The 22283-nt window shown below is 48.2% G+C and overlaps 5 protein-coding genes and 1 non-coding gene across 6 annotated transcripts; 3 read left to right on the plus strand and 3 right to left on the minus strand.

Annotated features, from left to right (window-relative positions):
• The first annotated feature begins 214 nt into the window (after positions 1-214).
• Positions 215-3916, plus strand: LOC112900067 (kinetochore protein SPC24 homolog). Its single transcript, XM_025968795.1, has 5 exons — positions 215-667; positions 1609-1750; positions 1841-1942; positions 2337-2410; positions 3511-3916. Exons 1-5 carry the CDS (start codon positions 487-489, stop codon positions 3606-3608), a joined length of 597 nt encoding a protein of 198 aa, XP_025824580.1. The 5' UTR covers positions 215-486; the 3' UTR covers positions 3609-3916.
• A 268-nt stretch (positions 3917-4184) lies between these two features.
• Positions 4185-4257, plus strand: TRNAA-CGC. Its single transcript has one exon. It is a non-coding gene; the product is annotated as a tRNA-Ala (tRNA).
• Positions 4258-5228: 971 nt separating this feature from the next.
• Positions 5229-7044, minus strand: LOC112899981 (trihelix transcription factor ASIL2-like). The gene has a single exon (XM_025968670.1). It carries the CDS (start codon positions 6709-6711, stop codon positions 5491-5493), a length of 1221 nt encoding a protein of 406 aa, XP_025824455.1. The 5' UTR covers positions 6712-7044; the 3' UTR covers positions 5229-5490.
• Positions 7045-7934: 890 nt separating this feature from the next.
• On the minus strand, positions 7935-11830 carry LOC112898725 (3-oxoacyl-[acyl-carrier-protein] synthase I, chloroplastic). Its single transcript, XM_025967002.1, has 7 exons — positions 11228-11830; positions 10073-10504; positions 9678-9851; positions 9253-9366; positions 9051-9152; positions 8526-8592; positions 7935-8281 (listed from the first exon to the last, which is right to left on the minus strand). Exons 1-7 carry the CDS (start codon positions 11657-11659, stop codon positions 8214-8216), a joined length of 1389 nt encoding a protein of 462 aa, XP_025822787.1. The 5' UTR covers positions 11660-11830; the 3' UTR covers positions 7935-8213.
• Positions 11831-13566: 1736 nt separating this feature from the next.
• Positions 13567-17023, plus strand: LOC112901660 (sm-like protein LSM1B). The gene is made up of 5 exons (XM_025970619.1): positions 13567-13859; positions 15307-15375; positions 15466-15581; positions 15669-15731; positions 16747-17023. Exons 1-5 carry the CDS (start codon positions 13799-13801, stop codon positions 16822-16824), a joined length of 387 nt encoding a protein of 128 aa, XP_025826404.1. The 5' UTR covers positions 13567-13798; the 3' UTR covers positions 16825-17023.
• Positions 17024-18340: 1317 nt separating this feature from the next.
• On the minus strand, positions 18341-19250 carry LOC112901254. The gene has a single exon (XM_025970123.1). It carries the CDS (start codon positions 19134-19136, stop codon positions 18795-18797), a length of 342 nt encoding a protein of 113 aa, XP_025825908.1. The 5' UTR covers positions 19137-19250; the 3' UTR covers positions 18341-18794.
• Positions 19251-22283: the final 3033 nt, after the last annotated feature.

A 22283-nucleotide genomic window follows, 5' to 3' on the forward strand; every position in this document is an offset into this window, starting at 1 on the left:
TACGGGGAACTTGTCGTCTTCTCCCTGAAATCTGCCCGTGACCCGCCGGAGATAGAATGTGACGTAATGCTATGCTGAACGGGCCAGACTATAGAGTGGGCCGCGGTTTAGGCATTAGGAGAAAGCCCAACCACGTAGATGGCCCAACTTTCTCAGCATAGTAGCATACCCGGCCTTCCCCCAAATCGGTGGACAACAGCAGGGCAGCAGGTGAGCAGCGCTGCGCGAGCCACTCCAATTCAAATCCCTCCAAAAAAAAAAAATTCCCTCCGATCTCCCACCCCACCCCCCAGTAACCGCAGCGGCGGCGCCTGAACGCCGGCGGCGAGGGCGGTTCCTTGTCGCAGCCGTCCACCGTGCACCCCGACTCCCTAACCTGCGCACCTCTCAGCGTCTCTCCTCACCGGCGCCGAGTGCGAAGGCGGGAGGAGGTGGGGAGTAGGGTCTAGGGTTTCTGTCGGCGCGGGCGCGGGGGCGACCAGTCTGATGGCGGTGGACACGGGCGAGCGGCTGGCGGTGGACGAAGTCCTCTCCTTCGCCCAGGACCTCGTGGGCGTGCTCCGCGCCAGCAACGACCGCGACGCCAACGCGCAGACCGGCGCCGGCGCGCGGATGCTGCTATCCGCCTGCCGATCCGATTCCGACGACCTCGAGCTGCAGATGAGAGGTCCGGTTCTCTCCTACCCTGCTGGGAATTATTTTCGCTCTGTGTCGTGCCGTGTGGTTCACATGCGCGTCTGCTCTAGTTGAGACTTTGCAAGAACGAATTTAGAAAAATTTTAGCCGTTTTCGCTAGTAATTTGGGCACTTAAGGTTTAGTCTAGCATAAAAAACGCATTTCCTTTTCACAAGGAAACTGGGTAAATCGTCAATTTCATTATCGGTCCATTGATGTGAATCCTCATTTGCACTGGGGAGTTTTGAGCAAGACTTTCATACAAACACTTACACAGGGTTCAAGAATCAACTTAGAAGTGACAATCTTTTCCACACCTGCAAATGATTAACTAAAGATCCAGTGCTAGATATACCTGTTCTGGACTTCTGGTGATCAATTGCATGAGAAGCCTACAAATAGACAGAGTGTAAAGGCACACATGCCTATCAGCATTAATCGAATATTTTCTTCTCCCGTACCATAGCACTGCAGTATTATCCCTTTACAACGGCCAACTGCCCTCTATCACTTGGGAAGCTTACAACAGTCAGAGGGATAAAAGAATGCTAGTCTGTCTAGCATTTACCTAATATTTTCTACTACCAAATCCTTGCATACAGTCTCCCTTCCGAGCAACATGCTAGCACCTTCTGAATATTTCCTAGCTTTTGGAAACGAGCATTCTTCTCTAAATTCATTTCATTCATTAATATACAGACCTAAATATTGATGGTGGTGTATGCTCATGATAGTTGCACATGTATGTTAAAATGAGTGTTTTCCTATATATATCTTTACAAAAAAGGGAATTAAGACTTCAATGTGCAGAACTAGTTGGGATAGAATTAACAATACACTATGCGGTGGCTCCTAAAACATACTGTGGAACGAAAAACTTCATAGCTAGAACATTATTGCCATATTAATGTCTTGTTCCTTTTGCTTAACAGAACACCAGGAAAAAATACACTCCTGTAAGGAAAAGATAGACAAAGCAAAATCTGAAACCATTACTGATGATGAACTGAATGCACTGCAAAAGAAGATGGAAGAAAAACTCCAGGAAGAGAAACAGCTTCGCCAAGAATTAAGATAAGTTCTTTCTTCAGCATCAGTATTGATCTAAACTTGTATTTTAAAGATTAAGAAAACGAGTTACTTATGTACATATGATGTCAACACAGTGTTGCGTGATGAACTTGATAACCTAGACCGTCAAAGAACTTCTATAGAAGAAAGAAAGGATGCTGTCAAGAAGAAAAAGAAAGACATGCAGAAGGCAGAGTAAGTTGTGAATTTCTCAGTACATCTTGCTTTCATAACTTTACTCAGTTTATTGACTCCTGGATGCTGAAATTATTGAAAATTCCATCCTAGAAGAGCTAGACATTAACAACTAGTGCTCTGCTGCTTGAATTTTGGAAAAAGACCAATGCTGATCTGTGCTGCCTCCTGCCTCATCTTTCCTCCCCCTTGTACATTGTGATTGCATTAGCTTTCCTCAACTTTAGAATGTAGCTAACGCTGCCCAAAGTTAATGGATTAGTACTTGTTCTATAAAATCTAATGATGTCTAATGATTAAGTATGAATTGAGTTTCAGTCTTTAGCGACATTGCCTCTGTTATTGCAACCTGTTTCTGAGTTTAAATAAGTGACTGACTACACTTCTCATGCAGACGCACACTTTCCATGTGTGTGTCAGTTACGAACATCATGCCAAATTTTGAAGACCAGGAAAAGATTTCCGGCTGTATCCTTCCAATTTGTTACTGTTTTCCCTATTCATAGAAAAGAATTTTTTTTGCATCATCTATGCTGTGCTTGGTGCTGTCTTTGTACTTGATATCACCTTTGACAATAAAAGTTAGGGAAAATTGGATCCATACCATTAAAAGATTCAGACTTTAGAAAAATACCATAAAAGATCCAGCTTTAGAAAAATAGCATTGAAAGGTTGCTCCGTTGTTGATTTCTACCATTTCCGTGAATTCAGCGTTAACATCAGTACAGCACGAGAGCTTCAGGCCTTACCTGCCACCTCCCTCTCCCTATGACACCTTGGGCCCCACTCGTCATCCCTAACCTCCAGCAGGCACGGCAGGAGGGGGTGCAGCTGCTTGCACTGATGGAGGCATGAAGAACTTGACGCCTCCCGACAGGAGCAAGCAGGGAGGAGCAGAGATTCTTGGCTTGGTAGTTTAGGTGCTTCGTATGAACAGGAGAAGGAAGCAGGAGGTGGCTTATATATTGGGTGCTGCTTCCTGCTAATTTGTGCTCACGAGAAAGCAATCAGCAGCTATGGACTTGGATTTGGTGAGGTAGGTGCTGATTTTCTCTAGTGGCTTTCGATTGAAGACGGGTTACGGTGGACAGAACACTACAGGGAGGAAGGGAAAAAAAAAAGGGTTTGCAGCTTTTGCATCTCGGTGGGGAAAAATAGAAAGGGAGGAGAGAGGAAAAGAGATTGGTGCTTGCATGAGGGGGAATAAGAAGAGAGGAGTTTTGGTGCCGCTTGCTGCCTGCTCACTCGCCGAGAGGAGGGAGCCACCTCGGCCATGGTGGACATGTGCTTGGGAGGGCGGCGATGCATGGAGTTAGCCATGGCGACTGTGCTGCAAGGGAGAGAGATTTGGGCCGTGCTGCAGGCGAGTGCTCTCAGCGTTTTTTCTTATCAGCAGTTAACGGCAAGTTCACAGAGATGGTACAAATCAACAACGGAGCAACTTTCAATGCTATTTTTCTAAAGTTGGATCTTTTGATGGTATTTTTCTAAAGTCTAAATTTTTCAATGGTATGAATCTAAATTTCCTTAAAAGTTATGGATGTATGGAAGTCCTTAGCTACGATCAGACATTGTGGACAAGACTGGGAAGAAGATAGAGAAGTTCGAGTTTGAGAAGACGACACTGCCGGTCGAGATCTGTGACAAGCTCTGGAAGAAGATCTAGCGCGCACAGACCACCATTGTTGTAAGACGGCGAAGACTGCTTCTGTATATTGTCGCAGGTGGTGGACCTCCCACCAGGATGCAGTTCGCCATGTTGTTTAAATCATTAGTTCCGTGACATTGTTGTACTGTTTCCAGTTAACCGGTCAGATTAGCTCCTAGTTTGTGTGGACACTACTAGATCTACACTAGACATTAGCTGGAGAAGCAAGTCATGTTTGAATAAGTTCTAGAGCTGTTAGTTGTTTTTTGTTGAAATAATGCGTGTTCTTTTAGAAGAATTTGCTTCTAGTTTGCAATTCGCATCCAGTGGCCTCTGAGTCTACAACGATCTGTGCTGTGTGACCCCCAGAAATGCAAGAAAACTGCCAGGCTTGTAGCCTCTCTCTAGTCACTACTGCTGTTGGTCTGGCTGAACCATCTGGTTTTGCTACCACAGTCCACAGCCGCAAACTCCTCGATGCTAACAAAAACGGTGGAAGCATCGATCTACCACGGTAAACAGGGGACGGTGATGCGGACGGAACGCAGTACATAAACGAGTTAAGTAGCTTTTAGTTCGTGCAACTCCGCACAAGGGGACGTAGCTCATATGGTAGAGCGCTCGCTTCGCATGCGAGAGGCACGGGGTTCGATTCCCCGCGTCTCCACAATATTATGCTTTTTTTCAAATAAATTAATCTTACGCATCTTATGCATTCAGAGCGTGGACAGATCTCCACATTTTGCTCTTTTTTTTCCCTCACTCTCACCCCAAGTCCCCAAACCAGAGTCCTTGACTTGTATAGAATAGCCATCCATTAAAGTGATCTTATGCAGTCAGCATCTCAGTATGTTGTACAAAGATCCATTTACGGTTGACTGGTTGTTGAAAGAAAAATATAATAATTCACGCAACGGATCTCTTCCGATACATAGCTAAGCCCCATTTGGTATGACTACGGATTCGAAAGTAGCTTCTCTGATGAAGATGAAACTATTTTAAAAGTTATTTGGCGAAATAGTTTATTCCGATCGAAGCTGATCGAAACCATAATTTCTAGCTTCTCCTTAGCAGTGTAAACCGAAAACAGCTTTATCAGATATTTCGTGAATAAAGCTGCTAGTAAAATAGTCGTTTGGCACGGCGTAAATAAAACTATCCGTGAAGCCATCCACAAAGCTGTGCCAGAACCTAAAACGACGCCTTCTGATAACTAGATCCTGCAGAAAAGTCCAATTCATCGGTGCTTTCCGCTTCTTTTCCTACTGGCTGGTAGTGGCAGGAGAATAGGAGATGAAGAGCCTTCCCTTTTTTATGATTGGTTGCACTTACGCTACTGTTTCCGCAGTGCCCACTCCATCTCTTCTATGCAGCCGCTTGGCCAGCACAGAAAACTGAAGCAGATGCAACATTACCTGACATTGGAAGAGCAAATCTGCCAGGCATCATCTGAACTCCACCCTTTATAAGGTCTCACTCATTCTGTAAAACTAAAATGGCAAAGCATTACTCCAAACAATCTTCACAACCACGGCATTCCAACAACGGATCAGTTCATCAACTCTCATGCCTGAATGCTGTTCCAAAAAGAACCAGCATTGGTACAACTCCCAGTCCCAGCATGCCGTTGAATAGCAGTTTCGCCAATTCTTGGCACAAATGAGATCACATCAGATGTTATTAATGCAATGTGTGGAGAAACAAGCAACGAATTGACTAACATCGTGGTACAGCAAGGACTATCTAATGCTAATACTAGTACTTCTACTAAGATGATCAATTTCCACTGCTCCCAGGTCATCATCTCTTCTTTGAGATCGCATATAAGTTAAATTGGAGCAATGCAATACTTCTATGGTGATACCGATACAAACTCTTAAAACATGGCGAATCGCCAAAATTACTGGCTCTCTTCTTCCTCCTCATCGTCCTCCTCCTCCTCGGACTGCTCACCCTCACTTGCGGGGGCGGCGGCGGCAGCGTGATTGTTGTCATGGTATTGCTGGTAATGTGAACGCGGGGCATGATGGTGCCGGTCCCTATGGCTGGCGCGGTACCGGCTATGGTGATTACTGCTGCCACCGGCATCGGTAGCCATCGACATTCTCATAGACGAGCCACCAACAGTGGTGGCACCGGCAGGGATGGCGGCCGCGGCAGGGGAGGCGTGATTCTTGGACTGCGTGAGCTCCATCTGCGCGTTGAGGAAGAACTGCACGCGCTGAGACTCCAGCTCCCGCGCGAAGTCTATTCGCCGACGCTCCATGTCGGCTGCCTGCTCCAGCTTCGTGGCCTCCACACGCTCATACGCCTCGCCGAGGCGGCGTATCGCCTGAGCCAGGTCACGGAGGCCCTGTGTGCGGTCGCCGCCGCTGCCACCGTCGGCGCGCCATTCGTCCGTCCTCCTCCTCTTCCCGTTCGCCGCCGGGAGCGCCGGCACCGGCGGGAAGCCGTCGGAGGACTCGGAAGACACCGACGGCTCCGGCGAAGGGGCTCTCCGCTTGGCCGCCGCTGCGGCGGAGGGCATCAACGGCGTGCGGCTGCGCTGCGGGAAGCCCATCCGCAGCGCCGCAGGGAGCGGGCTGCGGCTGTTAGAGTTGTGCCCGCCGCCGCCGCCGGAGCCGGAGCCGGGCTTGCTGCCGTAGGTGGGCGCGAGGAGAAAGTCGAGGCGGTCAAAAAACTGCCAGGAGGATACCGGCTTGGCCCTCTCGATCTTGTACTTCTTCTTGAGCGTGTCGATGCGGTTCTTGCACTGGACGTCGGACTTGGGCGCCTTGGAGTACCCGTCGCGGGAGGAGACGGCGTCCGCGACCTCCTGCCACTGCGGGTGGCGGAGGCTGCCGCGGCCGAGCGCGACGAAGCGCTCCCCCCAGGCGTCGATGAGCGCGGAGGTGGCGCCCTCGCTCCACGCATCCTCCCTCCCGCCGCCGCCCCCGCCGCCGGCGGTGGCGTACAGGGACGCCGCGGTCCGGTGGATCGGGAGCGCGACCGCGTAGGCGCCCCCGGGCGGCGCGGAGGCGACGGTGACGGGGTCGGCGACGGGGAGCGCGGCGGACGGCGCCCCCGGGGAGGACGCCGGCGACGGGGAGGCGTCGGGCGACACGTCGTCGTCGTCGTCCATCACCGCGGATCGGAGCGAATTCGGCGAGGAGGGGGGAGGGGCGGGATCGGATTCGATCTGGTTTGGGTAGGGTTGGTTTCGGTGGTGCGGCGGTGCCGGCGGCGTGGGGTTGTCGTGCTTTGAGGGGGATCCGGCTGGGACTCGGCACGGCAAGGGCAGCGCGGGGCGCGTTGGCTTGGGCCAGGCCGGGAGGATGGGCCGGCGCAGGTCGTCAGGTGGAGGGTGCGGCCGGCGGCGGGGGTGGTTTGGGCTGGTTGGAAACCGACGCGTCGGCCGGCAGGAAGACCGGTTTTCCACGTTCCGTCCATGGTACGACACCCTCTCGCTCTCCTCGAGGCATCACCATTGGGAGGAGATGGGAAACCGTGGCTTTATTTGCCCGCCAAAAATCAATTCTGGCAGTGCATATATACCTGATCGAGCGAGGCCACTGGAGTGAATAGACGAAGCAAGTTTTTGCAACGATACTCAATGGAGTATAGAACACTCCCTTTGTCATAAAGTATAAGTCGTTTAGAGCAGTGGCAATTTAATTAGCAATAAAAATTTTCATGTTAGATCTATAACACCAGGCTCATCTTTTCAATCTGCATAATTATGTCTATGTTAAGTGTTAACGACCAAAGTTATAAAACAAATTAACCGGTCGTGTCACTAAACAACTTACGTGATGGACCAAATGGAGTGCATGCTAGAGGTTTTTATACGTTAGTTAAAAACAATCGTGCCATATACTTTGATTACATCTTTGCTTTCAATTATGAAGAAAATTAAAATTCATACTCATAACCCATATCCCATAATGTATAACATCGCTCTTCTTGGGGTAAGGAGACTTTTAGATCCGAATTCTTTTATCCTAAAAGTTTTGAGAGTATCTTTTCTTGAACACACGGGAGATCCGCGTATCATTATATTAAAAGAAAAGAGAGTAATAACCCTTAAATAAAGTTTTCAGAGCATCGAAAGACCTTTCAATGTTGACAAGGTAAATATTCAATGCATATGAGTGCTTCTACTGTTTTTGCAAAATGAAAAGCATATATAGGTCTCTCTCTCTCTCTCTCTCTCTCTCTCACACACACACACACACACACACACACACACACACACACAAACACACACACAAGTTCCCCTTAAGTGGGTCATTTGGCCACATTTTTATGCCAAGAGCTATTTCCTCGTTATGTGAAGTTATAAGGAACAATAATATTAAGGAGAGGAGCAAAGGAACTATAAAGATTAAATGGATTACTGTTTGATTTACATTCACATATTCCGTACAAGCACAATATAAGACATACATCAGGAGCGCCCAAAAGAATTGGCATCTAAACAAATGTGTCCATTTATCACAGCGTCACTCGATGAATCAAAACTTGTTCCTTTGAAGCCGATGAAAAAGAAGAGGAAAAATCGTATGCTACATCTAACAAATCCCTCTCTAAATTACCAATCGTGAGACGGTGCTGCAGGCTGTATAAATATGTAGCAAGGATGGATCACGGCTTGAATGGAGCAAATACTACCACCGAGTTGTGTCCTCCGAATCCAAAGGAATTAGAGATGGCTGCATTTTAAAGATGGCAAATATGCATTAGACATGAAGGACAGGGACAAAAATTGTCTGTATTTAAGAGTGGGTGGTAAATTGGTTAATATATATCACGAGCAAGATTTTTTGGACTGTCGTGGTCAAAACTGAAATTTAAATATGTTTGTTTTTAGCTTGCAATCTGGACGTAACTTTTGTGTACGGCCCTGTGAGCATCACATGAGCCTCCTTCAAGAAATACATGGATTAAAACACTAACCAACATTCACTTCATGCTGCTTCTTTTCATTGGCTACTGTATCGAACTCAACTTCAGGCTCTGGGTTCTGCAAGATTGTAACTGAAAAATGAGGAAGTTTCGCAACAAATAACCAGAAATTCTGCAAACATATCATTTTTTTTCTCAAACATGCAAGATAGTTGTGTATCATAAGTACAAGGGAGAGGGAGTGAACTCCCTCACCCTGGCACACCCAACTCAACCTCAGAACACACGCTACATGCCTTGAGCAAATCATGGAGCACAATAATGTCACTATCTCCCATCTTGACACTGTTCAGTGAATTGATAAATGGCAAGAATCAAATGAAGCTATTTTAGTATCTTTGTGGCACTGGTCGCTCGTATTAAACCTGTATCACTTTAAATATTTCATTAAACACTAGTGAGTCAAATATAAATAAAAGTTTATATTTGCCAGCATTGTTTTTGCCTAAGTTTTGCTGTTTTTTGAATCATCACTCAGCATAAATAGGAGACAAAAAATTTACAATGGTTACTTACAAATTGATTAATTGTAGGATGCACCCATCCAGTAGTTATAGCTTCTACCGTGGCAATAGCTTCTAATCCACCAGCGGCACCTAGGCAATGACCTATCATTGACTGGCAAGGAAGGAGGAAAACACCATTAGGGAGTAAGATACAACAAAATGGATCCTTCCAATTAAAAAAATATACAAATTCCAGTTGGAGGTGAGTAAACCTTCGTTGAATTAATTTTTATCTCGGATGTATTGTTGAAGACTTGCTTAATGGCTCTTACTTCAGCCAAGTCACCAGCAAGCGTGGAAGTTGCATGCGCATTTATGTAGTTCACCTAAAAGGCATATACTCAAATTAAAAAGGCAGATTGTTGATCTGTGTCAACGATAAGAATATCAAAAATTAAAACTGCAGCTAGGTATTAGAACAAAAGGTATAAAAACAATAAAGTGATGTGATAATTGCAATAGCAATGTGTTTCCAATTAAGCTCATTTCTGATCGCACATTGTACGGACCTTTCGACCTCCAACCAGTCCCCGGATGAAAGAATTGATTTATTTTTAAACCAAACCAATGTTTTGGATTTTTGATATGTCTAGGATTAAAAGTTGCTCAGACTTGTTTTCTAGATAGATACAGATACCTCCTCAGGTGCAACACCTGCATCTTCAAGGCTCTTTGTGATACAGGACGATACACCCAGTCCATCTGATCTAGGATCAGTCATATGGTAAGCGTCACAGTTCACTGCCCCTCCCAAGTATTCTGCGATTATTGGTGCATCACGCTTCATTGCATGCTCCAGGCTCTCCATAACCTATTAGCAATAAAATTATCATTGATTAAGTACCTACAGCAGTTCATGTTACTCAATAGAAACTCTTAGTAGGCTGCTCAAAGCAATGACCACATTCATGGTGAGGAGCAACATGAAAAGAAACACTTAACAAGCAGCAAACATTGGTGGAAATGACGAAAATCATGCAAAGACTCAAAACATGTTAAGGAGTCAAAAAAACTGGTAGTAACAACACGTACCAGTACACCAGCACCTTCACCCATAACAAAACCATCCCTCTCCTTGTCCCATGGCCTAGATGCAGTTGTCGGGTCATCATTCCTCTGTGATAGCGCCCTACAGGCCACAAAACCTCCAAGGCCAATGGGAATAATTGCAGCTTCAGTACCACCAGCAATGATTATATCAGCCTCACCACGTCGTATGTGGTTTGCAGCAGCATAAAAGCAATAGTTGGAGGTAGCACATGCAGTTGAAATTGAGTAGTTAGGACCCATAAAACCAACATCCATTGCAAGTAATGCTGAGCCCATGTTAGTTATAGCATATGGAATGAAGAAGGGTGAAATCTTTCTGTATCCCTTCTCGATGAGATTCTGAACGCCGTCAGAAAACACTGTAAGGCCACCCATACCAGTCCCCACGAGAACTCCAGCACGCACTTTGTCAAGCTGTTAACCATAACGTAATCAGGAAAAAAGTATACGAAAAGGAAAACAGTTCTAAAAATATGAAACATACGACAGGTATGAATTTGTTGCTACGTGCTCATTAGCAGGCAATATGGTAGAAAAATTGCTTAGCGCATCTTGCTTTGTCAATGATGCCAAACAACTTCTATGCTCTGAAGCCCACAATACTACAAAAATCCAGAGGAGATAATTGGGTTTTGATTAAGCTTACTAATGTTTTCAGGACTCCTCTGGTTGTTTATCTAGAACAATCTAGTAGCTTCTATGCAAATTATGTTGACGTTGGACTTTCAACCATCCATACACAAGTTACATTCTGAACAAATCATATATACCTGAAGCAAACCCAAAGTTTTGGCGCATTGTGCAGGAATGCTTCAATCGAAAGATCGTAATGTTTTATGACATCAAATAGTTGCTCCTCGGAACAGATATCCAATAATTAAATACAATTCAAATCTCTAAAATCATAGAAAAGGTCAATATATTTCAACCAAAATCCAAGTGCTCATTAGCAAGATCTAAACTCAGTAGAGACGGTGTAAAATCCAATCGTTTCCTGAAGTGTTATGCACTGAATTGTTCTCAAGCATGAGTTGCAAAAGCAACTCCACAGTCCACAAACAACCTATCGTTTTTCGTTTCCCGCATAGTAAGCGTGTTGCGAAAAAAATGGGGTCTGTTTCACCGACACACACTCACCTTGGCGTGCGCGTCGGAGCCCTTGGCGAGCCCGGCGTTCTCGAGCGCCTTCTTGCCGCTGACGATGCAGTACCGGAGGCAGTCGTCGAGCCTGCGGTCGTTCTTGCCGTCGATGTATCCCTCCGAGGAGAACCCCCTGATCTGGGCCGCGAACCGGGTGGGGAAGCTGCCGGCGTCGAAGCGGTCGATGGGGCCGACCCCGCTCTCGCCCTGCAGGAGCCGGTCGTAGAAGGCGCCCACGTCGTTCCCGAACACGGACACCAGCCCCATCCCCGTGATCACCACCCGTTTCCTCGGGTCCGTCTCCCTCCGCGGCGCCGCCTGAGTGGCGGCCGCCGCCGCGCGGACGGCCGGCCGCGGGCGAGCGCGGCGGCGTGCGGAGGAGGAGGGAGGGGGCAGGCGGAGCCCGAGGGTGTGTGCGGGCGCTTGCATGGCGGAGACGGAGCTGCGGCCGGCGAATGGGGAGTGAGGCGGGGTGCGGCGGTTATGGCGGTTAAATAGACGCCGCGGCGGACGGAGACGGAGGCGGAGGTGAGGCGCCGCGCGGCGAGGGTGGCAGAGGATGTGTGGGTTTTGGAGGGAGAAAGACTTGGGGATTGGATTGGGGTAGCCAGGTAGGCAGCTAGCCAGCTACTATCCCTTTCTGGCTTGGTAGCAGGCAAGTACAAAACTCTATACGTTTTCCCTTTTTGTTCTTTTTTAACTAAGAAGCACGAGCGATGCTGTGGCTGATGCTGAGACGGGCACCGTACGGCGAGAGTGGCAAAGGATGTGTGGGTGCTGGAGGGAGACGGAATCGTGGATAGGATTGGGGGAGCTAGGCAGGCTAGTGGTACACTCTACACGTTTTTCTAAACTTTAGTTTGGATACAACACGATTTTTGTACTCGTATTTCATGAGGTCATAAGCGTTTCAAGAAACAATGCGTCCCCTGAAAAACCACATAACTAGTGCACGTTTTCCTAACGGGCCATACTGAGAGAAATCATTTTGGACCGTGCCCGAAGATGAGAAATCATTTTGGATAAAGTGACGAGACATGGCTCCTCTTTTCTTTGAGGGCGACGAGACATGGCTCATAGGAAAGAAAAATGATATAGGATAACTATAGGCACGTAGGTGGAGAGGCAAGGAAATAATGGTGGTAGTTACCAAAGATAGAAAGGCGAACAAGGAGCTAGTTGTTCCAAAGAGCTAGAAAAAGAAGAAGAAAAAAGACACATTCTAAATAGATAGGGAAAAAAGCAATACGCTGAGGTCGATTTAATTGTTCACGATGATCCACTATGAATTTTGGCCGCCTAGAAATGGCATAGCTCTCACAAGTCCCTTGTATCAATTACTTTTATTGTTCTATGTCGTTTTTAATCCATTGGAAAAAAAAAGCACCTCATATTTCCCAATAATAATAGCACTATAGTTATGACACTTGCATTGATCACTCGTCCTACCTTTGAACATAGTGCCCTTATTAATGATTGATCACCAGCGGTGCTCCTCCGCATGCATAAGTCTTAAAACTTTGAAGGTCAATTGTTTAATCATATCATGGAGTGTGCAAAGTATGATTGATTCTTTTCAATTATCCAATATGTAGTGCTTCCCTGTTTTACGGTGGATAGTTGAGTACTCGAGTACAAAGATCCAAGCGCACTGCTTATCTTTCTCAAAACAGAAATGCACATTGCATTGTAGCATCAAGATTGCCTACACGGAATCATTTGCGCTGTCGTGTGCATTTTGAATTGGTGCTTCACACAATTCATATGTTATCATACTTCCAGCATATAGATTTGGATATTGTTTGGAGTGTTAAAAAATGATGAAATTCATCAACTGATTGAGCACTCTATCGATGGTAATGATTCTTTTAGGGAACAATTAAATTGTTCTATCCTTATTAAAATACTACTTATTGCCAAGGATTTTGCAAATAAGTTCTCAAATCTGGTCAAACCGTCTTTCAGGTAGTAAACTTTTTTTTTACAAGACCAATGTTCACCTTGTTTTTACATCAATATAGACACTCATAGAATTCACCAAAGAAGCATTAAGCACATTTTTTTATCCAGCCTAATGAACTGAATACAGTGTTTTGGTATCAATTAGTAATCACATAAGCACAGACTGTTGTGCTAAAAACGCACATGCTCAGTGAATATGTTTTTTTTTCACTATGGTGATTTTATTTTATTTTATTAGGATCACTATGGCGACTGTATGGAAATGCCTTTTACCGTGATCTGATTATTACGTGTTCGCAGAACGGAGAGCTCTCTCGGGCCCACTGGGCAGTGGCACGTCTCGTTTCTTATCAAGTCCTTTCGATTCGATCTGCTCCCCTTCCCTGTCCGTGTATCTCAAGCACCGAACTCTACTCCCTCCCTGCTTCCCGTCCCGTCCACGCCAGAGCACTCCGCTCCCACGCAAACCCTAGCAGCGGCTCTCTCCTCCCCTGGGGATCCCGGCCAAGCGGCTTTGGTCCAAGCCGTCAGAGCAACTCGGATCCCAGCAGCGGCGGGTTGGGGCCGCCAGCTCCGGTCTGTGGCGCCGGATTTGAGATCGGCGCGATGTCGTGGGCCGGGCCCGACGAGATCCTCCTCTCCACCTCCCTCGCCGGCTTCTTGGACAGTGAGTTACTGAGATCCTCTGACTGCGATGTCCCTGAGCTTGTCTGGTTGCTGACATCGGTCCTTGTTACTGAGCCGATGCGCCTAGATTTGATCTTTATAGGGCTCGTAGATCCGATGGGCCTAGTTTCCGGCTTGTATAGTCCGCGATTCTAATCCAGAGTGAAATTTTTGTGCCGACGATTGCTGTCCATGAGTGGCTCAGGCCAAAAGTAGGCACTGTTGTGTGACTCTTTGCAAATCTCTGTAGCCTTTGTTAGTTGGATAAGAGACTTTCATGGGTTATGCGGGCACTGATACTTGATACAGCTCATGTTTGTGGTTTTGACAAAACATTGTATTTTCCTGTAAGTTGCTTCAAATTTGTGTGGATGTGTTGAACCTTGTGAAAGCTTTCAGTAGGTTTATTTGTGTGGATATGTTCATGGGTTTGCAGATTTTGTGTGGGCGTTTTGTGCCAATGTCTGAATGTTACTATGCGCCTGTACTTAATAAGAATGCCTTATGGTTGTTGATGGAAATCTTACATGTAATTGTTTGTGCCTTGTGGCATATGAAGGCGGTAGCTCTTGTGGGTTCACACTAAGCATGTGTAATTAGTACTGGTGGATTATATTGTGTTGTAAAAGGTTTTTAGGTTCCATGATTTGTTCAGTTTGACGGTTTCACAATGATTCGGGTAATTATTCTTCGCTTATCTTGAGCTGTTTTTTGCTAACAACTGTATTGCATTTGGGCCATTCAGTTGGTTTAATAGACTCCTATCATGATATACTGCATATTCAAATCTTTTGTAGTGATTTTTGATATACTGTATATTCAAGTGGATATTGATCATGCAATTGTAGTGTCTTCAATCAGTCTTTTCCTAGAGCACGGCACACAATGTAAGATTTGTTTTGTTTCATCTTTCACCCTATATAGGTAGGTTACTTAGAAGCACATTTGGATAAGTTTGTTTTGTCCACTGTCATTACCTTGGAAGGATATTTTAGACCAAAGGCCTTGGCTCTGCTCTTTATGGAAAGCAAAAGTTTGGGGGTTTGAGGTTACAGCTTACAGACCAAGCATCGGATTGGTTCTTCTATGAAGAAACCAGAAACCTTACCATCTCTGCCAATCTAAACCTCCTACTTAGAACGACTTTATCCAGGCCAAAAGAGTGATTACAGATCCTTGGAAGGATAATTCCCAATTGGCAAGTTCATGGATAGCATATGATCTTTGGGTTTGAGCTAAAACTATTGTTGTTGCTGAAACAGTTAGAACCAAAATATAGCAGTAGTATGAGCCATGTTACTGCACTTTCCTTTACTATAACACAGGAAACAACAGTCTTGCATATATGTTCTGCATGCGTGGACTGTTTTCTATGACTTGATTTGTCTCGGAAACATTTTTTTTATTTGGCAACCTATTTTACTAATTATTGCACATCCTGATTGCAGAGAAGCTTATTGTGCTGCTAAGAGATGGACGGAAACTGCTTGGCACCCTATGCTCATTTGATCAGTTTGGTATGTCACTTTTACACCCACTTCCCTTAGCGTTTGCTTCCAGTTATATTTTCAGCCATTAATGTTCTGCTTCATTATTTTACTTTGCAGCAAATGTTGTTCTTCAGGGTGCTTGTGAACGAGTAATTGTTGGGGAGCAATATTGTGATGTTCCTCTTGGTCTGTATGTGATACGGGGAGAGAATGTTGTTTTAATTGGAGAATTGGTAATGACCTCTGTTGCATTAGAAAGTGGCCATGGTAAAACTCATATCTCCATGTTGATGTTATAAATATGGTATTGCATTGAGCAGGACCGCGAAAAGGAGGAACTCCCTGCTCACATGACCTGTGTCTCAGAGGCAGAAATTAGAAAGGTATGCACTTTAACTCGATCTATTCTTGTTTTGAAGCATTTGTTGGTGTTTAGCTAATTCTTTTCTTCGAATGCAACTTAGCTCTATCCTTCACCCTAACCTTTTATATTCCATGCATTTATATTCTCGCTAATATTGAAATGGGCTCTACTGCTTGTCTCCAACTCAATATAGTGCCTTTAGTCTCTGTCTATAGGCATGTACAGGTTACATGTATGTTGATATCCTAGTGATACAGATCAACGGTTCTGTTTTTTTCCCCTGAAGGCTAATTCAAAAGGTGGCTCTGAAATGTCCATTGTTTTGCTCTTCTACTGGCCGTTCCAGCCATGGCCATGGTTTCAGCCTTACGGAAAAACAGATGATAATTGGGATGTAGACTTGCTTGGATTAGTTGGTAAACACATTGGGATGTCGCTTTTTATGTATAGAAAGCAAAAGGTCTAGAGGACTAGGGATTTCAGTTAACGATCAGCTAATATTAAATAAGGAAGACTCCTTTTTACAGGGATGCAACAGTTCTACTGAATCAAATCTGAGAAAATAAGTCTGTTAACCTGGCTAAACAACTAAGTGCTCATCTAAGCCTGGGAACATCACAGAAGCAGAACAAAGCTACCCAATTCCGGCCTGCTGTCTATCTTCAAACCCCTGCATAAGTTGTAGTCTCACCTTAAGCCTGCCATAGCACTCTCAAGCTTGCTTCTTTCATCTAGTCTTCTGATGCTACTGCAAACCCTGAAACTCGAAAGTTGTGGGCTAACCATAGGGTACAGCATGGGTGACACAGCTTCTAGGAGAAACAATTCAAATCTCTTTTATATGGCGCCCCCTGGCCCCAAACTCCACTCGTCTAGGATAAAAAGCATGACAGAACATTAAGCTCTTTGTGTGTATTCTTTTTATCAAATGTTTGACAATTTGCAATGAGGCATTGAAGTATTTGTGATTGGTTTACCAGACTCCTTTGGTTTTGTTATTTTACCACAACTAATACGGTCCTATCCCTCACCAGGCTGAGAAGGCAGAAAGGGAGGCAAGAGACCTGAAAGGCACGATGAGGAAACGGATGGAGTTCCTAGACTTCGACTAGATCCTCTCGTGGCATGGTAGTTGCTGCCCCCTATTGTGGCCGCGTTGTTTTTAGTGGCGGCTTGTGCTATACATGTCGGCAATTGGAAGCCTGATGATTGCGCTGTATCCCAGTGGCATGCTCCTTGTTTAACCAGAACGCTTTGGGTTGATGAAAAACAGATTCTTTCCTAGCAGTGCCGCTTGCTTTTGTTGTTACAGTTCCTTCAGAGCCCCTCTGCCCCTGCACACAAACTGTCACCTCTCTGCTTGCATGAAGAGATGCCTTCTAACCCGCAGTGCCCATGCGTTATCGGGGTTCCATATTTCACGCTACTGTGCGCCTGATTGGATCTGGGGCCGGTGCCACGCCTTGCTGGGATCCTCGAGCCAATCAATCGGGCTGCCAATCAGCAGCTCAGCATGCTCTGCTGACCTGGTCTAGTGCTGCTGCTGCTCGATCAGCTCAGCTTTCAAGTGAAGCTGAGGATGTCAGCCACTCCGAGCGTCTCTTTCCCTGCTCCTAGCTATCCTTCCTTTCACCGTCCAGAGATAACGCTGAATCTTTCGTTATCAAAAACACGCTGAATCTTTCATCAGCGGAGCCGTAGCGTCAATCAGGCCGGCCTGTCAGCCAGTCAGTGAGACGCCGGCGGCGGCGGACCCCGTCAGGAACAGCGCAGTCGCCAACGGCACCACTGTAGCACGATAACGCACGCTGCTGGTACCCAACGAGCATTGAGGAGCCGTGACCCCGCTGTTTACCGACACCGATCACCCATGGCCGTGGCATGGCCTCCTCCAACCTCCCTGATGCGAACAGGACGCTGAAACGAGCGGGCATTTCGCCCACTGATCAGCGGAGCTAGCTAGGAGTAGTAGTCAGTACTGACGGGCAGATCGATCGATCCCATATCCCTCCAGTTTGAGAAGCCAGCCATGTTCGGTTGCCTTGCACTTGCACGCACGGTAGGTCGGGCGCCTCCATTGATTAATGCGGCGTGCTGGGCAGCGGCGCAGCGCACATGGCGGTGCGAGGCCGGTAGGGCGCCTGCGCGGGGTGGTAACTAGACTAGAGTCCGATCCTTTTAAATCCGGTTTTAGATTATCTAGATAAATTTTAAGATCCTTACTGCCCCTATCTGCGCGGCCGCGCTCCATCCACCATCCTTATCCGCCGGCCGGCCGGCCATTGAAGCCGGTAGCGGGCAGCGTGCATGTGGGCGGTCTCGGCTCGCTCCACCGGCGGCGGGCGGATCGCCGGTAGGTCCGTCCTTGTCCCCGGCCGAACTTCACCTGCCGTGCGAGCGCACGGGACGGGCGCGCGGGATCTGGCAGGCGTTCAATTCAATGGCGGCGGCGTGATGGGTTCACGTGCGATCCGCCAGGTCGCGTACCGAACTACCATACGCTGTTGGAAAGCCTGCCCCAGTCGTGCTAGCTGCTCGTGCCGGAACTGAAGAAGATCACGGGAAGTGTCGTCGTCGTCGTCTGGATGCACGAACAGGAGTGGTTCGTTCACATTATCGGTCTTGGGATGTCAGAGATTGGTTATACTTGCATTAATATTGATCAGTAGCCAGTACAAAAGTACAAACAATACATGCCGTAGAACAGTGGCCTACTTTTTCTCTAAGCTACATTAAGGAATCGATCGAAAATAAAAATCTGTAACGCCCATGAGTGGAGCTGCCTGCAGCAGCGCACTGTTCCGCGGTGCTGCTGCAGATGCTTCTTCGTTGCCTTAAGAAGAAGAAGAAGAAGAAGAAGAAGAAGAAGAAGAAGAAGAAGAAGAAGAAGAAGAAGAAGAAGAAGAAGAAGAAGAAGAAGAAGAAGAAGAGAGCACAGCGCGCGCCTGTACGTGATCCACCTGCTGTCAGACGCGCACACCATGCACGAGCGGTCTCTGGAGTTCACCGCACGCCGACGCGCGTCGACGGCAGCAAATGCGTCAGTCCCGCGTTGCGGAGAGCGCGGCCAGACAAGCTCCAGCTAGGCCTGCGCGCCGGCGGCGCGCTTCATACGTGCGACGGGGACGAAGGGCGCGGCGAAGTAGGGCTCTACGCCCGTCCACGGCGGGTGGGCGCAGGGCGGCGGCGCCCCCGCCGGGTGGTGGCCCGCCAGCGCCGCCACGCAGAGCTCCGCGAGGCGCCACACCGCGCGCCGCAGCCACCGCCGGAGCCGGAACCCGCGGCGCGCCGGTGCGCGCGCGCCGGGGCCGCCGCCGCCGAGCCGGACGACGTGGACCTTCCGGCGCCCGCGGCGGGCCAGGCGGAACGAGTGCGTCGCGGCGGCGCGGCGAGGCCCGACGACGACGCACGGCGCCTCACCCATTCTTGCGCGCGCCTTTGGCTGTGATCAAGTGATCTTCTTCTTCGCTCTGCTCGCCCTGAAGCTCCTCTCTTCCTCTTGTCGTGGGTCTCCTGCTTCTTCCCTGGTGCCTGTTGGCCTTGGGTTGCCTTGCCTCCTCGTGTGCTCCCGTGCGAGTATATAAAGGGAGGAGGGGCACACGCGGTTGAGCTGGGCCAGTGCGCAGCGTGCACGCGTATTTTTTTAAAAATTAAATAATAAAACAAAAAGCGAGGGAAAGTACTTAAAAAGTAGCAGCGAGACAATATATTCAATCCGCTAGGACGATTTTTCAGGAAAAAAAAAACTTCTATGACGAAGCTGGCTGGCCAATGCTGGAGCGCAACAAACTCTTAGATTATATTTGGAGGGTGTCATTCTTTTTTTTTTTTGAAAGGGAGGGTTGTCTTTCTTAAGACAATGGAGAAACCAGAGCTAAGCTACGCTCTCTGAGTTCAAATTGCAGGTGCTAAGAAACCGAGGTGCCTGCTACCGAAACATATTTTCTGATACCATCATGTTTGATTTTATTTTGTGAAAGTTATTGGAGGTATTTCTACGGAGGTCGCGGAATTTGAGCAAAACCGGAGCTTAAAAAGACAGAAACCATTGTACTTGGAGGATCATCTTCATCTACCTTCCGAACAAATCCTCATCAGCTGATCAAAGATGGAATCATCTACATTTGTGCACATAAACCTTACCAAATGAAATGAAATCAGGTGTGTGTGTGTGTGTGTGGTAGGACAATTTTTATTTTCGGAAAGAATAGGACAATTGTTCTGAACATGTTCATGCCTTTGACGCGTACGGGGTAGCTACCAGCAGTGCATGGGACTGTGGGGGTAGTTCAGACACGTTTTTCAGGACAGGTTGCGCTCACGGTTGGTGAAATAAAAAGAGTGGAGAGCAGAGAAAAGGAAAAGCTGCGCGAAATAAATGGAAAAGGGAATTCCAGACGAGGACCATGTGTGTTGTGTAGGTACTACCAAGGCCTTTCTTTTCTTTTCTTTTTCGTTCTTTATTTGCACAACCACATCTCAGTTGCTTCTTCTTCTTTTTATATGAATGATCAGCCGGGCACATGCTTGGTCTCTTTCTTTGATTATGATCTCTTCTTTTCAGAACACAGGGTCGGTCATCACTTAGCAAATTTTTTCTCGCAAAGTATTTTATTAAAACGAAAGCAATACAACCGTTACAAGTCTTAAAAATCTTAATAGGCCGAGGCTATTAAGGTGGTTACAAGCACCATCAAGCAAGTGGTGGGCGATCCCAATACCGAATAAGAACAACAAGAACAATGGGAGAACACAAACAACCCACAACCCTAGACACGACCATATCTTAGGATAGGACCACACCTCTGAACCTGCTAAAAGATACAACATCGTCAAGGGTGCAAAGGTCGACAACTCAACAGAGGTGGCAAAACATCCACCCAACCAACACAACCAATACGGCTAAGCATCCGCCCAAAACGATCACTGCAACACAACGGCGGCGGCAAAGCATTTGCCAGAGCAAGCAAAGAAACGATGGCAAAGCATCCACCCGACGACGACCTATGCAACCCGAACCAGGTGGACGAGATAAAGCGAAGGAAGGCGCTGAAGCAGGAACTCCTAGAGAAAAACCGACGACCACCGCCAAGATAGGCAAAAGGGGCCGGCGACCGCCACGATCACATCGACAACCAGCTGAGTTTCCAAGGCGACGCCTCAAGGGAGGGAGCGACGCCAAAGGCACCGTCGTCGTTCGACCAACAAGGTCAAGGTTTTCATTCGGAAATCACACCAGAGAGGAAAGAGGAGGGGGAGAGAGTGATGCCTTCAGGAACGTAAACGGTGTCCGAGGGCGTTGGCGTCACCGACCCGCAGGCAGGCCCAAGGCTTTAGCCTGCACCCCGCTCCCTCTCCAGAGCCGAAGGAACCCCCAGAGCGTCATCATGGAGCCGAAGAGCGCTGCCACAACACAGACCGGGACAGCCCGCCAGCCACAAAGCCACCGCAGAGAGGGCAAACCCTAAACATGGGCAGGGTACCCAGGCCATGCCCTGACAAAGGTGGCACCATCAGCGACGGGTGGTACACACCGGGAACCACGGCCCCGCGGGCGGCCCGAGCCAGGCACCACGGCCGGCGCCAACCCGGGGTAAAACCAAGGCTAGGTACTGCACCAGCGGCAGGGGCATGGTGGCGAAGCAGGACCCCCCCCCCCCCCACTAAGGAAGGCAGCGGCCCGGGCGCCCCATAGAGGAGTGCAACGCCCCAGCGCGAGGGGGGGGGGTGTTGGGAGCACAGGGGCGACCGAGACCCCAACCACTGCGGCGAGGACGGCGGCCACCGCGGCGAGAGAGTCGGCCACTGCGATGAGAAGCCCGCGGGCGCCAGAGGGCAGGAGGGAGCCGGGATGGGTGCCCCCGGCGACGGCCGAGGGTGAGGCACCGCGCCTGGATCAGGCCAGGGGGCACCCGGATCTGGCGAATGGATGGCCGGATTTGGTCCCCCGGTGACCGGCAGCGGCGAGGGAGGCGGACGTCTAGGTTTGGGGGGTTGGGGAAAAGAGAGGAGAGAACAAAGGAAGAGGCGAGCTGGGCAGGCTCCGGCCCCAGCCGCAGGCCGCTGCCACCGCCCGGCCGGATGCCGGCGGCAGCGGCGGCCACCGGAGGCGACCGACGAAGCGGAGGTGGGCGGTGGCGTGGGATCGCCCCCATGCCGCCTGGGAGGGCGACGCGTGTGAGGGTGTGGGGGGGGGAGCTTGATGTGTTTGGATCCCTCGTCATTGCAAGTTAGACCAGCCACATTTTGGAGTTGCTGGGGTTTCTCGTGTACTGCTAGTATATTTCCTGTAAAAAAAAGAGGGGGGGGGGGGGGGGGTTCCATGGGCATTGGAAATCTGTGAGATCCATGCATCCTAATCATATGGCTGTTGATTTGTTTGTAGGCTAAGACAAAATGGTGGTGTTGTCTCCATCGGCGAGGAGGAAGGAAACAGATTGGGACCACGTAGGCGATCGACAGGTAGGACTAGCTGCATTTGGTGCCAACATGGAAACAGGAGCATCATGGATCACCCCAATCATGCCAGTCATCGGCATTGGAGGCTTATGAAAGGCGTCGACACGTACTA

The sequence above is a fragment of the Panicum hallii genome, chromosome 7, assembly GCF_002211085.1.
Source record: "Panicum hallii strain FIL2 chromosome 7, PHallii_v3.1, whole genome shotgun sequence".
NCBI lineage: Eukaryota > Viridiplantae > Streptophyta > Magnoliopsida > Poales > Poaceae > Panicum > Panicum hallii.

What these genes read in the sequence shown, in the direction of transcription:
- LOC112900067 (XM_025968795.1), top strand. Translation starts at nt 487, where the DNA reads ATGGCGGTGGACACGGGCGAGCGGCTGGCGGTGGACGAAGTCCTCTCC. An exon ending in CCTCGAGCTGCAGATGAGAG is followed by an intron (nt 668 to 1,608) that starts GTCCGGTTCTCT and finishes TTTGCTTAACAG; the next exon opens with AACACCAGGAAAAAATACAC. An exon ending in AAAGACATGCAGAAGGCAGA is followed by an intron (nt 1,943 to 2,336) that starts GTAAGTTGTGAA and finishes CTTCTCATGCAG; the next exon opens with ACGCACACTTTCCATGTGTG.
- LOC112899981 (XM_025968670.1), bottom strand. Translation starts at nt 6,711, where the DNA reads ATGGACGACGACGACGACGTGTCGCCCGACGCCTCCCCGTCGCCGGCG.
- LOC112898725 (XM_025967002.1), bottom strand. Translation starts at nt 11,659, where the DNA reads ATGCAAGCGCCCGCACACACCCTCGGGCTCCGCCTGCCCCCTCCCTCC. An exon ending in GCTCCGACGCGCACGCCAAG is followed by an intron (nt 10,505 to 11,227) that starts GTGAGTGTGTGT and finishes TATGGTTAACAG; the next exon opens with CTTGACAAAGTGCGTGCTGG. An exon ending in GCAGCATGAAGTGAATGTTG is followed by an intron (nt 8,282 to 8,525) that starts GTTAGTGTTTTA and finishes TTTAAAATGCAG; the next exon opens with CCATCTCTAATTCCTTTGGA.
- LOC112901660 (XM_025970619.1), top strand. Translation starts at nt 13,799, where the DNA reads ATGTCGTGGGCCGGGCCCGACGAGATCCTCCTCTCCACCTCCCTCGCC. An exon ending in TTGTTTTAATTGGAGAATTG is followed by an intron (nt 15,582 to 15,668) that starts GTAATGACCTCT and finishes TGCATTGAGCAG; the next exon opens with GACCGCGAAAAGGAGGAACT. An exon ending in CAGAGGCAGAAATTAGAAAG is followed by an intron (nt 15,732 to 16,746) that starts GTATGCACTTTA and finishes ATCCCTCACCAG; the next exon opens with GCTGAGAAGGCAGAAAGGGA.
- LOC112901254 (XM_025970123.1), bottom strand. Translation starts at nt 19,136, where the DNA reads ATGGGTGAGGCGCCGTGCGTCGTCGTCGGGCCTCGCCGCGCCGCCGCG.